Source organism: Panthera onca, chromosome A3 (genome assembly GCF_046562875.1).
Source record: "Panthera onca isolate mPanOnc1 chromosome A3, mPanOnc1 haplotype 2, whole genome shotgun sequence".
Classification (NCBI taxonomy): Eukaryota; Metazoa; Chordata; class Mammalia; order Carnivora; family Felidae; genus Panthera; species Panthera onca.
Window position 1 is genome coordinate 59,529,925 of NC_138341.1, and position 15,846 is coordinate 59,545,770.

At 34.9% G+C, this 15,846-nt stretch overlaps 1 protein-coding gene across 12 annotated transcripts in view; it reads right to left on the reverse strand.

Annotated features, from left to right (window-relative positions):
• Positions 1-15,846, reverse strand: part of EHBP1 (EH domain binding protein 1) — a 365,951-nt gene that overhangs the window by 96,670 nt on the left and 253,435 nt on the right. For all 12 annotated transcript variants that reach the window (XM_078444539.2, XM_078444536.2, XM_078444535.2 and 9 more), the window contains 3 exons: positions 11,703-11,881; positions 10,578-10,626; positions 5,404-6,306 (listed from right to left, as the gene is read on the reverse strand). In XM_078444539.2, the coding sequence (XP_078300665.1) occupies positions 5,404-6,306; positions 10,578-10,626; positions 11,703-11,881 (1,131 nt within the window). The remainder of the gene's footprint in view (positions 1-5,403; positions 6,307-10,577; positions 10,627-11,702; positions 11,882-15,846) is intronic.

The window sequence follows — 15,846 nt, forward strand, 5'->3', positions numbered from 1 at the left end:
GGGTATCAGAATGGATAAAAAAACAAGACCCATCTATTTGCTGTCTACAAGAGACTCATTTTAGATCTGAGGACACCTTTAGATTGAGAGTGAGGGGATGGAGAACTATTTATCATGCTACTGGAAGCCAAAAGAAAGCTGGAGTAGCCATACTTATATCAGACAAACTAGACTTTAAATTAAAGGCTGTAACACGAGATGAAGAAGGGCATTATATAATAATTACAGGGTCTATCCATCAGGAAGAGGTAACAATTATAAATGTCTATGCGCCGAATACCGGAGCCCCCAAATATATAAAACAATTACTCATAAACATAAGCAACCTTATTGATAAGAACGTAGTAATTGCAGGGGACTTTAACACCCCACTTATAGAAATGGATAGATCATCTAGACACACGGTCAATAAAGAAACAAGGGCCCTGAATGACACACTGGATCAGATGGACTTGACAGATATATTTAGAACTCTGCATCCCAAAGCAACAGAATATACTTTTTTCTCGAGTGCACATGGAACATTCTCCAAGATAGATCATATACTGGGTCACAAAACAGCCCTTCATAAGTTTACAAGAATTGAAATTATACCATGCATACTTTCAGACCACAATGCTATGAAGCTTGAAATCAACCACAGGAAAAAGTCTGGAAAACCTCCAAAAGCATGGAGGTTAAAGAACACCCTACTAACGAATGAGTGGGTCAACCAGGCAATTAGAGAAGAAATTTAAAAATATATGGAAACAAACGAAAATGAAAATACAACAATCCAAACGCTTTGGGATGCAGCGAAGGCAGTCCTGAGAGGAAAATACATTGCAATCCAGGCCTATCTCAAGAAACAAGAAAAATCCCAAATACAAAATCTAACAGCACACCTAAAGGAGATAGAAGCAGAACAGCAAAGACAGCCTAAACCCAGCAGAAGAAGAGAAATAATAAAGATCAGAGCAGAATAAACAACATAGAATCTAAAAAAACTGTAGAGCAGATTAACAAAACCAAGAGTTGGTTTTTTGAAAAAATAAACAAAATTGACAAACCTCTAGCCAGGCTTCTCAAAAAGAAAAGGGAGATGACCCAAATAGATAAAATCATGAATGAAAATGGAATGATTACAACCAATCCCTCAGAGATACAAACAATTATCAGGGAATACTATGAAAAATTATATGCCAACAAATTGGACAACCTGGAAGAAATGGACAAATTCCTAAACACCCATACTCTTCCAAAACTCAATCAGGAGGAAATAGAAAGCTTGAACAGACCCATAACCAGCGAAGAAATTGAATCGGTTATCAAAAATCTCCCAACAAATAAGAGTCCAGGACCAGATGGCTTCCCAGGGGAGTTCTACCAGACGTTTAAACCAGAGATAATACCTATCCTTCTCAAGCTATTCCAAGAAATAGAAAGGGAAGGAAAACTTCCAGACTCATTCTATGAAGCCAGTATTACTTTGATTCCTAAACCAGACAGAGACCCAGTAAAAAAAGAGAACTACAGGCCAATATCCCTGATGAATATGGATGCAAAAATTCTCAATAAGATACTAGCAAATCGAATTCAACAGCATATAAAAAGAATTATTCACCATGATCAAGTGGGATTCATTCCTGGGATGCAGGGCTGGTTCAACATTCGCAAATCAATCAACGTGATACATCACATTAACAAAAAAAAAAAAGAGAAGAACCATATGATCCTGTCAATCGGTGCAGAAAAGGCCTTTGACAAAATCCAGCACCCTTTCTTAATAAAAACCCTCGAGAAAGTCGGGATAGAAGGAACATACTTAAACATCATAAAAGCCATTTATGAAAAGCTCACAGCTAACATCATCCTCAATGGGGAAAAACTGAGAGCTTTTTCCCTGAGATCAGGAACACGACAGGGATGCCCACTCTCACCGCTGTTGTTTAACATAGTGCTGGAAGTTCTAGCTTCAGCAATCAGACAACAAAAGGAAATCAAAGGCATCAAAATTGGCAAAGATGAAGTCAAGCTTTCGCTTTTTGCAGATGACATGATATTATACATGGAAAATCCGATAGACTCCACCAAAAGTCTGCTAGAACTGATACATGAATTCAGCAAAGTTGCAGGATACAAAATCAATGTACAGAAATCAGTTGCATTCTTATACACTAACAATGAAGCAACAGAAAGACAAATAAAGAAACTGATCCCATTCACAATTGCACCAAGAAGCATAAAATACCTAGGAATAAATCTAACCAAAGATGTAAAAGATCTGTATGCTGAAAACTATAGAAAGCTTATGAAGGTAATTGAAGAAGATATAAAGAAATGGAAAGACATTCCCTGCTCATGGATTGGAAGAATAAATATTGTCAAAATGTCAATACTACCCAAAGCTATGTACACATTCAATGCAACCCCAATCAAAATTGCACCAGCATTCTTCTCGAAACTAGAACAAGCAATCCTAAAATTCATATGGAACCACAAAAGGCCCCGAATAGCCAAAGTAATTTTGAAGAAGACCAAAGCAGGAGGCATCACAATCCCAGACTTTAGCCTCTACTACAAAGCTGTAATCATCAAGACAGCATGGTATTGGCACAAAAACAGACACATAGACCAATGGAATAGAATAGAAACCCCAGAACTAGACCCACAAACGTATGGCCAACTCATCTTTGACAAAGCAGGAAAGAACATCCAATGGAAAAAAGACAGTCTCTTTAACAAATGGTGCTGGGAGAACTGGACAGCAACATGCAGAAGGTTGAAACTAGACCACTTTCTCACACCATTCACAAAAATAAACTCAAAATGGATAAAGGACCTGAATGTGAGACAGGAAACCATCAAAACCTTAGAGGAGAAAGCAGGAAAAGACCTCTCTGACCTCAGCCGTAGCAATCTCTTACTTGACACATCCCCAAAGGCAAGGGAATTAAAAGCAAAAGTGAATTACTGGGACCTTATGAAGATAAAAAGCTTCTGCACAGCAAAGGAAACAACCAACAAAACTAAAAGGCAACCAACGGAATGGGAAAAGATGTTTGCAAATGACATATCGGACAAAGGGCTAGTATCCAAAATCTATAAAGAGCTCACCAAACTCCACACCCGAAAAACAAATAACCCAGTGAAGAAATGGGCAGGAAACATGAATAGACACTTCTCTAAAGAAGACATCCGGATGGCCAACAGGCACATGAAAAGATGCTCAACGTCGCTCCTCATCAGGGAAATACAAATCAAAACCACACTCAGATATCACCTCATGCCAGTCAGAGTGGCCAAAATGAACAAATCAGGAGACTATAGATGCTGGAGAGGATGTGGAGAAACGGGAACCCTCTTGCACTGTGGGTGGGAATGCAAATTGGTGCAGCCACTCTGGAAAGCAGTGTGGAGGTTCCTCAGAAAATTAAAAATAGACCTACCCTATGTCCCAGCAATAGCACTGCTAGGAATTTATCTAAGGGATACAGGAGTACTGATGCATAGGGGCACTTGTACCCCAATGTTTATAGCAGCCCTCTCAACAATAGCCAAATTATGGAAAGAGCCTAAATGTCCATCAACTGATGAATGCATAAAGAAATTGTGGTTTATATACACAATGGAATACTATGTGGCAATGAGAAAAAATGAAATATGGCCTTTTGAAGCAACGTGGATGGAACTGGAGAGTGTGATGCTAAGTGAAATAAGCCATACAGAGAAAGACAGATACCATATGGTTTCACTCTTATATGGATCCTGAGAAACGTAACAGAAACCCATGGGGGAGGGGAAGGAAAAAAAAAAAAAAAAGAGGTTAGAGTGGGAGAGAGCCAAAGCATTAGAGACTGTTAAAAACTGAGAACAAACTGAGGGTTGATGGGGGTGGGAGGGAGGGCAGGGTGGGTGATGGGTATTGAGGAGGGCACCTTTTGGGATGAGCACTGGGTGTTGTATGGAAACCAATTTGACAATAAACTTCATATATTAAAAAAATAAATAAATAAAATATAAATAAATAAATAAATAAATAAAAAATAAATAAATAAAATAAAGGAAAAAAAAAGTTTCAAACTTTGGTTTTAGAATACCTTCATGTGCTCAAAAATTATTGAGGATGTCAAAAAGCTTTCATTTATGTGTTATATTTATTTATATGTAGCATTTAAATTAAAACTGAGAAATGTTAAAAATATTTATATATTAATTTAGAAATAACTTTAATGAACACATTAGATGTTAACATATTGTAACAAAAAACAATACTAAAAAAAAAACAAAAAAAAAGCGAGAATGGCATTATTTTATAGTTTTTAGAAATCTCTTTAATATCCAGGCAGCTGGATTCTCATATCTACTTTTGTATTCAATCTTTTGAGATACTGCAAATCACGTAGCCTCCGGAAAATGTCACTGTACACTTGTGAGAAAGCGAAAGTGAAAAAGGTAAATGTTCTATTATTATTAGGAAAAGAGTTTCAACTTTGGGGGCTCTCTGAAAGAGGGTAGAAGAATTCCAGGGTCCCCAGATCGTACTTAGAGAAGTACCACTATAACATTATGCTTTTGATGGCACAGAGGATAATACTGTGTGGCAAAACAGGAACACCAAAAACTCCAAATCAAAAAGTGATTCACAAGAGTCGGATTCTGAATTCTAATTCTAAGTCAGTTATATCTTAACCAATTTATTTTGCTTAAATTTTTTTTTATGTACACATAAGAGGGTTATATGATGAAAAAAATCCATGCTTGAATAAGTTTAAAAGAATTCATTCAATAGGTATAAAATAAAAATTCTATGTGATAAGAAAACCATTTATCATGGTTTTCTGGCAATGTTTTCCTTTCTTTTTGGTACATAAAATAATGGTATATCTTATAATTGATGATACCAGAGATTCAATTAAATACAGTAAATATTGTAAGGTCAAATCTGCATCATATTCCCCTCATGGGGAGAAATTCGGATGTTACTGGAATTTTTAACCACAAGTAACAGTGGGACTGAAGATATCAATTACAATGCAACTAAAATATCTGAAGAAAATACTTTAAATGGGAAATATTTAACTTAGCATTACATATTTTCAGAATGATATTCCTAAAAAATGGAATAGTGAAATATCTTTGACTTATTCTTATAGTGAAATATTCTGTTTTTATAGATAAATAATATTTTGATTTGGAAAGGTAATATTCTTTATCCTTCAATCTTCAAATTTGGATTTATTTGTAGATTTAAAATATTATATCATAAACTATAAATGAAGTTCAGGTATATTTTAGGTTTTTATATAATGGGAAATTACCTCTACCTTTACTCAGTTGTAGTATTTTAAAGTGGTCTGTAAATACAAAAAAATAGAATAATTATTTACTAAATATAGGTAATCACCATTCTAACTCACTTACCTGGACTGTTTTTGTGGAATGATCTGCATGATTGAAAGTGGTTCTATCAGCATCTGGATCAGACTCTGTCTGCCTTAGGGAAGTACGTTTTTTCTTTGTAAGGTCTGCATCTCTGTTGCATGAGTATCCAAGTTTGGAAGTGGGAGATAAACTTGGTTTTTTGATAGGTGATTCAGGATCCGATCTGCATTCTAAGGGTCTGGAATTCTCTAATTTTTCCTTCTCCAAGTTATTACTGATGTCTAGAGTCTGAAGCTTTTGTTCCTCTGTCTCCTCACAAATAAAGGGTGGAGACACATCCTTCTTCTTATCACTAACGTATAAGTCACTTAATTCTAAAGTCTCTGCTTTCAGGAGTCTCTTCTTGCCTAACAAAACTTGTGCGTGGATTGAATCTGTATTGTAACATATTCCAGGGTCATCGGATCCTGAAGTCCTTCCAGAGCTCTGCTGGGACTTTTGGGGTTCTGTGTCACTTTTAGTCCTGCGACAGTAAGGGGAGGATGTGCTTGGACTAAGATGATCGTCAGGAGTCTGATGTTCACTTTCGGACTCTCCAACCCCACTATCATTTACAAATACAGAGTCATCTTGCGACAAGAAGTCTACTGCTCCACTGGTAGGCTGCTGTATTTCAGGCTCCCGTTTCAGATCACTAAGTTCTGCATAGAATTTTTCTTGATCAACAGAACTATTTGTATCTGTTTCATAGTTTCCAACTTTATATGTGCTTTTACTGCTGTTCTCCTCTATCTGGACAACATTCAGTTCTTGGCCACTGAAATGTGCCCTGATTTGATAAAGATAAGTCATAACAGTCAGTTTGTCAGGAATTGCTAATAAAACCATATCAGAAGGTTCCAACAACCGGGAAATTCCTATGCTGGCAAATCCATCATATGCCTTTAAAGAAAGGAAAAACAAAGATATATTGAATAGTTCAAACAATCCATTCATTTTAAAAACAGCAAAAGAACAGATATTAACTAGATATACTGTTGTGATCATTTTACAATATATTGAATCATTATGTTATGCACCTGTAACTAATGTAATGTTATATGTCAATTGTGCTTTAATAATAAAGTTGTAAAAATAAAGCTTAGTTACCATAAGAAAAAGCAAATTTTTAAAGAATTTTGTTGTTGTTGTTGTTGTTGGAGGGTATATTACATTAGTAACATTAGTGCTACATGAAATAACAAAATTTCATGCCCAAAATTTGTAAAGGTGGGATAGATGCAAGAAAAAAGAAGTTTCTTAAATTAATACCAATTGAAATGTTCCCCAATAAATGAGTAAAAATGAGAATTAAAACAAAAAAAAACCCCTTAGAATAATTTTTTATAAGGAACTAAGGTATAAAGAAATAATAATGAATCTGGAGCTTTATCATTCCCATCAATCTCTCGTTACCATGATCATGTAAATGCAGTGATTCGTGAAGAAAAAGTAGAGCTAGATATCCCCAAGAAGGAAATCCTAGATTACCTGGTATAAAATACAAGTAAGTACTATTTAAGCCTAAGAACATAGTAACATTTTAAAATGCCCAATTAGGACTAATTTTCATAATGAGAAGAGTGATTGCATTTTCACTTCATCCATTTTGGAAAGAATGAAATGTTTTGAGTAGTACAACCTAGTTGAGAATGTGAGGTTGCATTGTATTATTTTTGTTAGCCTTTATTTTTTTTATTTATTTATTTTTTTTTTCCAACGTTTATTTTTTTATTTTTGGGACAGAGAGAGACAGAGCATGAACGGGGGAGGGACAGAGAGAGAGGGAGACACAGAATCGGAAACAGGCTCCAGGCTCCGAGCCATCAGCCCAGAGCCCGACGCGGGGCTCGAACTCACGGACCGTGAGATCGTGACCTGGCTGAAGTCGGACGCTTAACCGACTGCGCCACCCAGGCGCCCCTTTTGTTAGCCTTTAAAATGACTGTGGCACATCAGGTTTTTCTAGTTTTGAAGAATCAAAGCTGTTTCTCAATTTACAATTAATTATTACTATCCTGAACTAACCCTTGAAAACAGCACTGTGTTGCTAGGAAGTATTAAAAATATGCCTAAAGGTTCAGATATACTCTTGGAAAAAGTAAGGACCCTCTAGTTGCACTCTCACTTTGGAATATAAAATGTCTAGTCTTTGTAACAACCTAGATGTAGGATCGTAACTCAAAGTTTTTCTTAAAATAAAGGTTAGGAAATTATGTAACAATTTAGAAGGAATTAGTCTTTTGCACTTACATGTTAAAGAGCATTTCTACCTTTGAATTTAATCCTCATCTCAAAGTCTTCCTGGAGTTTAATAAATGTTGTAGAATAAGTAAGAAAGAAAATGAAAAATAAATTGCAATATTAAAACCTCTTCAATTTTCACAGCACTATGTTTCATAATATAGGTACCTCAAAATATTTACTCAAGAGAATGGCTCAGTTGGTGTGCATGTTTAGGCCTGTTTGTTATTTTACATGTTTTAGGAAAATTAAAGTCATTTTCCTCCTCATGTGTCTTGACAACTTGATTGACAGACATCAATTGCAGACCATCACGAAAAGCACCACAGGCAGTATTCTAAACATTTCCCAATTATCTAAAACACTGACATACTGGTTAAGATCATATGTCACAGGTAAATACCTTTTTTATTCAGTACTTTTTACAGACCTGGGAAAATGATTAGCTTCCTTGTGGGGAATCTCCTGCTGGTGTTTTGCTTTATGTAGCAATTCACTTTATGCACACTAACTGCACTAAAAAAACCATTTAAAAACAAACTGAGTTTCTTGTAAGCGAGGTCAAGACTTTATAAAGGAATCTTCCCCTAGGTTAACCTCTTTTGCTGTGGTCAATCACCTGTCTTTTCAGCTGTTTATGTGAGGACGGAAAAAAAGAGGTCTTTCAAAGAAAATGGTCGTATTCATTCCTAGATGTTATTTAATTGGTAAGGAGGAGTCATTGCCAGTTATATTATGAATCTGCGTGGAACTTAAGACCCACGCATTGTTTCTTAGGCTGCTTTAAGTCCAATCAAGGGCAGATGAGGTTATCGGGAAGAATTGTGTGAAGCCGGAAATAAATCTGCAGGTAGTAGCTGATACTCAATGTAGATACCAGGTAGGAAGTTGCAAAGTGATGAAAAGCAAAGATTGTATGACAATTATTTATTCAATTGTGCAATGAATAGGACCATCTAAATTAAAATCCTTTCAAAAAGCCATGATTATCTACCCTAGAAGATCTAATTGAGAAAAAACGTAATAGGATATTCTTCTCTATGTAGTAATATGTAAACCCAAGGTATGCTCATCATTATTAAGTTCCTGAAAAAATAATGTAAAGAAGTGTGACCTAAACCTTAAGGCAAATCTCCATACTCTTAAAAATAGATAGCCAGGTAAAATCAACAATGTTTCCTTTTCAAAATTTCAAACAGTAATTTAAAAGCTTCACTTTACAAAAATAATAATGCTCTATTTTATGCTTTTATCTGCATTTAAATTAGCTTAGTATTTTATTCCAATGCAAAAAAATGTAGGCATAGAACTATCATACAAGCTCTCCTAAATTATACAAGAAATAATTCACAAGAATGACTTACTCTGTAGCATACCTACCACAGATGTGATTTCTATAAGGAAAAATACACTGATATTTTAAGATTACCTTTTTTGGTGGCATATTTCAATTAAAAAACCTAACAGTTTTAAAATGTATTTCTCTAGGGCCATCATCAGGCATTTGTAAAGGTTTTTTTAATGACAATACAAATTTTTGGGTTTAGAGGGCAATAAAAGTAAAAAATTGTTGAATTAAATTCTCATCTGTTAACTGAATTTCTATCAAGATTCCATTTATGGACTTTTTAGCACTCATTGGTGGTTTTAATTGTTTAATTTAAAGTAGACTGAAAACTTTAGACCAGAGGTTATTAATCACTTTGTCCTATGAATCCTTTTGGCAATACGCCCTTTTCAGAATAATGCTGTATGTTTATAAAATACATAGGATTACAGAAGAAACCAGTTATATGAAAAATAAAACCATAAAAATATTAGTAAGACTGAATTTGAGAAACAGCAATACGTATACTTTTGGTGAATGTATTAACAACTGTAATTGTGAAGAAGTGATGAGCTTAAAAGATATGTGAAGGTATTACAACTCCAACTGCAAGGTGATACCAAAATATCGGAGATTCTTAAGGTGATAAAGTCTTAGGCATGGCTAATGCTAAAGTGGTGTGTTGCCAAAATTCATAATTAAAGGAAATGCTAAATTTCACTTAAAGAATTAAGAAAATAAAATACATTTTCCCCCTAGTCATGTTCAAGAACCCCCTGAATTCTGTCCATAGCTCCCACATTAAGAACTCCTATTCTAAGACAATGTATTTCATTAACTTTTCAGCTGAAGAATTCAATTCAGTATAAAAAACAGAGTACCTACTGTGTGTTGAGTTAGTGCTTCCCTCCTTTCTCATGTCACAGTGCACATACATGTTATAATATTGTACTGTGCACTGGGGTAAATAGTTAAGTTAGCCTGCAACCACAGTCAGCTAGCCCAGCAGCCTCTGGGCAACTCAACCCCACATAGCTACCCTGACGGCCAAAAGAATCAATATCCCCCTGCACAGTAATTAGGAAGCTCTGCCCTCAGTATGCTAATTAATTATGTGGAAAAACTATACAGTTTACCAGAAAGTGAAAAAAAACAAAAATAAAAACCAAAACCCAATGTTCGTATCTTTTTGCTTCTAGGAACATATGCTTGCTTTCTTGCATACCTGCCCTCATTCCCTCCCAACATATTTTTCTAAACTCATAATCATTTATGGTACAAGAGCTTTGGGTGCACTTTTTAAAAGCTAAATCTCGAATAAAAACAGTATGCTTTAACAAATATTTAACAGTGAATGAAGTCCATACATATATTGAAATCTGATGCCAGTCTGGCACTTGTGATCTTTAAAGGCCATGACAACCTAGGGTAAGACAATCTAGAGTAAACTATGCATCCTAATTTGCACTGCAAGGAGCAGACTATCTTCTTTCTGTGAGCTGCAGTTATGACCTTACAACACAACCTCACTTTCCCTAAATCAATAAAAGCTGCAGAAGAGCCAAACTGGAAACTATGTATTTTTTTCCTTGGCAATTCTTACCTTTTTGTTGTTCTCTTTAATATCTTGAGGATTCAGAGACTTGTAGTCACTGGGGGAGAAAAAGGCACCGTAAGTACATACAGTATTTGATAAAAACAGCTGCTTAAAAAAAAACTTGAATCTAAAAATTTGACATTCAATAATACCAAAGAGTAACTAGCAATTTCACAGCAGTTCAATCAACAAAACTAATAGTGTGGAAAAGTAAGTAAGTAAGTAAGTAAGTAAGTAAGTAAATAAATGAATGAATGAATGAATACAGTGATTACATGTTTCATTGCCTGAAGCTTTCCATCTAAAAGAGAAGTTAAGGCAGGGCACCAGAGACCCGTCTTGACAACCAAATTTACCATGAGGTAATCCCTTGTTGTCAATGTACAAAGAGCTATGGGCTAATGTGTCTCATCTCATTTTAACAGTAACACAATTTTCATAATAATTAAAAAAATTTTTTTTAATGTTTATTTATTTTAGAGACAGAGAGACAAAGCACAAGTGGGGAGGGATAGAGAGAGCCGGAGACAGAATCTGAAGCAGGCTTCAGGCTCTGAGCTGTCAGCACAGAGCCCGATGTGGGGCTCAAACCCATGAACCATGAGATCATGACCTGAGCCGAAGTCGGACACTCAACCGACTGAGCCACCCAGGTGCCCCTCATAATAACTTAAAGTCAGTTATTTGTATGAGATTAAGAAGAAAAAACTTTTTTTTTTTTTTTAAGAGAAGATAGGTTTTAGGCATCAAGAAGGGAGAACTTTTCTTTTTGGCACCCATTTCTTTTCTCAAAAAGCAAAAGGTGTGAGTAATAAGGAAAACAAAGTCAACTGTTTCAGGACATGCGTTAATGAAATTATTTATGTTTGGGGTGCCTGGGTGGCTGAGTCGGTTAAGCATCCAACTCTTGATTTCAGCTCAGGTCATGATCTCACGGTTCGTGAGTCTGGGCCCCACATTGGGTTCTGCACTGACATTGCGGAGCCTGCTTGGGATTCTCCCTCTCCCTCTCTGTGCACATGGGCACACAAAAAAATAAATAAACTTAAAAAAAGAGAGAAGTTATTTAGGTTTTTAAAGAAACTATTATTTACAAAACAATTTATAGGGAATGGAAAATGTTCTACTTACATTAAATCTGGTCTAAAGTGGTGTAATATTGCACAAAAAGATAAACCGTTTCTCCATGATGTAGTAAAATTGGTGATTTTCACTCCCCGGTAGTTTTTTGTAACTTCTTTACACCATACAAGCAATGACTGACTAGCATTTGGCTTTCGCCCCAAAACAGGACTAGGTATAGGACTTGGCTAGAAAAAAAGAAAAAGAGAAAAACATTAAAATAATTTAATGAAAGATGAAAATTAACATTAATTGACCTAAGTAGATCATTTAAACCCTTTGATGTCAGTTTAGGTCCTTCAAAAATGTCAATTCAAGACAAATTAAACCTCCAAGAAGGAGACATGAATCTTAAGTTATTATCTTCAGTTTTAGCCTATGGCATTTGCCTGACAAGGATGTAGATATGCAAGATTTTAAACTCATACATAAGAACAAGCCAAGAGCTACACTGATGGAAACATTATATTGAAGTATTTAAATACTTAAGTCTGAATATCTGTGTAACTCTTATACCCTAAAAAATTTTCCTCAAATACAATCATGGATAAATATAGTTCCTTTTTGACTAGATTAAAAATAATGTATTTTGAAATCTAACTGTAGCACAAATTGTTAGCAGTGGAAAGACCAAGATCCTATTAAGTTTTTTTTTAATACAGTAATCATATTTTTGATAGCACAATGGTAATCATACTCAAACATATTTCTTATATAAATTTTATGATGGCAAAACAGATTTAGAGTTATTAGCAACAGTCAGGTATTGGTAGCAACAGCACACAACAGTGTGTAATTTGGATTTGCTCAAAATATCTTCTAATTATCACTGATAGTTACTTTTGTAGGTTAGTTAGGGTGTGTGTGTGTGTGTGTGTGTGTGTGTGTGTGTGTGGCTAAATCTTAAGCATATACTTGGTTTTTCCCTTGTTTATATATTTAAAACAATGATGACAAAAAAAAACTACCTAAGATTTTTATCCTAAACTTTTATTATTCTTAAAACCATGTCACTTTCTTTTACTGAATAACAACCACATTTTGTGATAGTAATTGTAAGGCTGGTACAATTGAAAACCATAAAGAAAACTACAATAGGCTTCTGGACTTTAAATTTTGCTATCAGTTAAGAGTGCTGATGATAAACATAAAATAGGGCCCTCTAAAATAAGGTGAAAGGAGGATTATTATTTACCCCTAATATCACTTAAGTTTAACATGCAAACCATTCTCGCTACAAAGCTTACTTAAGAAAGACCAATGATGCCCCCACTTGACAAAAGCATGTTAGTGCCAAAAAATTAAAATCATCAACTCCAAATTGAGATTATACATTCACTGCTCCTGTGAAAAGACTAAGAAACACCAAGGATGTAATTTCTTATTTTTATTATATTTTTATTAACTGCCTTATTAACAAATTCTTATATAAAGCAACCTTACAAAGGGCTGTTCATTAAGTAATCACCTATACAAAGTAAATGTGAAAAATTCACAAGCCAAAAAATTCAATAAATTTAGGTTCAATTCTACTTATTATGAAGAAGTAGGTAAAAATGGAATTCCTAATGTAATAAAGTATTTACTTTAGAATAAATAATAGTTCTTTTAATAACTTCAATTTGACATGTATAAAAATGAATATTAAATATCTTTTTATCTGATGGTTACTTTGCACTGTGATTTTCAAATAGTTCTAGTCACTTAACCTGAAATAGAGTGGAGAATGGTCCATGGATGAGGTAGGGGGACCAATGAACTGGGTACAAACACATTTTTTTCTTAGATTTCCTATTATTTAAAGGATTGTCTTTATTAAAATGTTTTTCTGTATCAAATTATACTACTAAGACATTGATTCAATTACAGCTTGAGTAATAGGTACATGGGCCAGATAATCTGCAAATGTCATTACAATGATTCATTCCAATCATCATTAGCACGTAGACAGGTAATGTACAAAAGTCATTATCATTGGGGCGCCTGGGTGGCTCAGTCGGTTAAGCGGCCGACTTCGGCTCAGGTCATGATCTCGCGGTCTGTGAGTTCGAGCCCCGCGTCGGGCTCTGTGCTGACAGCTCAGAGCCTGGAGCCTGTTTCAGAGTCTGTGTCTCCCTCTCTCTGACCCTCCCCCGTTCATGCTCTGTCTCTCTCTGTCTCAAAAATAAATAAACATTAAAAAAAAAAAGTCATTATCATTATGTTACAATCCAGAGTGGCTTTCTGTAAGAATTAGGGAAAACACACAATGTCATTATGATTATACATATCCTTGTTTCTAAGAAGGCTCAATATGAAAAGGCTAGAAGAACTAAGCTAAACTTTGGATTTACCCTAACACAACAAAACCCTTGAATTAAACATACCTTACAGATGCTTGCTGCACTGCCAAGAAAAAGAAGTCATATGTAATTGAAGAAACTTTGATGAAATTACAAGCCCTATAACTGGTCATATTGGTTGCAGAGAAATAAAACTGAAGTAGAAGCACTGTACAATAAATCATCCACTTTAGAATGGCTGATCTTTCATCTAATATTTTGCAGAGGGTTACAAATAAATAAGCAGTTAAATAATTTCAAAGCTTTCAGGATATGAATGAATGTCATTTCTTGTTTCTTGCTATAGCTGGCTCCTGATGTGGCAGGTTAATTTATTTCTCTGTCTCTGTTTCCTCATCTACAAAATGGGGATTGTAATGGTACCTAGTGTACATAGTGTCATTATAGTAAGAGGACTGCCTCTCCCTCCTCCCATCCATTATTGCTCATTACCACTCTCTCCCTTGATTATTCTGAACCGTATCAACCTCTTTTCTGTTCCTTGGATATCCAAGACATGGTCCACCTTTGCATCTTTGTACAGATTGTTCCATTTGCCTGGATGTTCTCCTGTCAGATATCTGCATGATTAACTCCAATGCAACCATTTTCATTATGCCTGTTATGACAACCCTATTTAATAATGCAACCCATCTCCATCATTCAACCTCAACCCCACACTCCTGACTACCTTACCTTGCTCTGTTTTTTCGATAGTACTTACCATCCTATGGTCCATATACTTTATTTTGGTTATTACCAAAATATGCTTATTGGTCATGCTTACTGCTTATTACTTTGTCCATTCTCACTAAATATAAGGTCTGTGAAGACAGGGGTCTATGTTTGTTTCATTAACTTATCCTAAGAGTCAGCAGGCACTCAATAAATGCTGCTAAATAAACAGATGCAGGCAAAACACTTGGCAAAATGTATGGCACATAGAAACAACTCCATAAATGTTAATTACAACTATTATTACTACTACCAATACATTATCAGCACTTGAATTCCTATTTTTGAGGGTCTTTTGGAAACTTAAAAGGCCATGAATTCTTCAAGATTAGTGAAAAATATTTTTTCAAACAAAGCTTTAGCTGGAAGATAATCTTGATACTTTATGTACAAAACGGAGCACTTGGAATTCTTGGCAATGTATCTACTTTTATGAGTTTGGTGAAAAAAGCAGCTCTGAATGACTTTAATTTAATGCTTTCCAAAGAAAGGAAAACATCAAAATCTGGTCATTAATGGTAGAACCAAACTATCAGATGCTGGAACAACTCTTTTTAAAAGTTCTTTATTTATGCAGTGACCAGATGTATGAGAAGACATCTTTATTTAACATACTGGGAAAGTAAACCACAGATATTACAGTTATATTTGTTATGTACAAGAGAGGAAATTTCTAAAAGCCATTCTTATAACTTTATGGTCAGATTAATCAGAATCTGACTGATTTTGAAGAACTGATCTGCTTCATTAGGTGATCCTTCCATTTCTCTCTAAATCAAGCTACTATATGGATGCAATGGTACCAATCTCAGCTTAACTAAGAACTACAAATAGATGCCAATCATCATGATTATAGAGCCAATTTGAAGACATTACCGTGGAGAGGAAATAGGACTTGAAACCGTTGTTTCACTTAACAGTTCTGTGTTCTAGTATAGATAATTTTAATGCATTGTTTCTGTTAACATAGCATTTTACATATTAAAGATAATAAGGCCACCTAGTTACTCTTGCTATCAATGGCAAGAGGATTGCTTTCAGAAAACCTAGTCAAATAACTTGTTACAAAATTTCCTAAATTTTAATAGCTGTAAGAA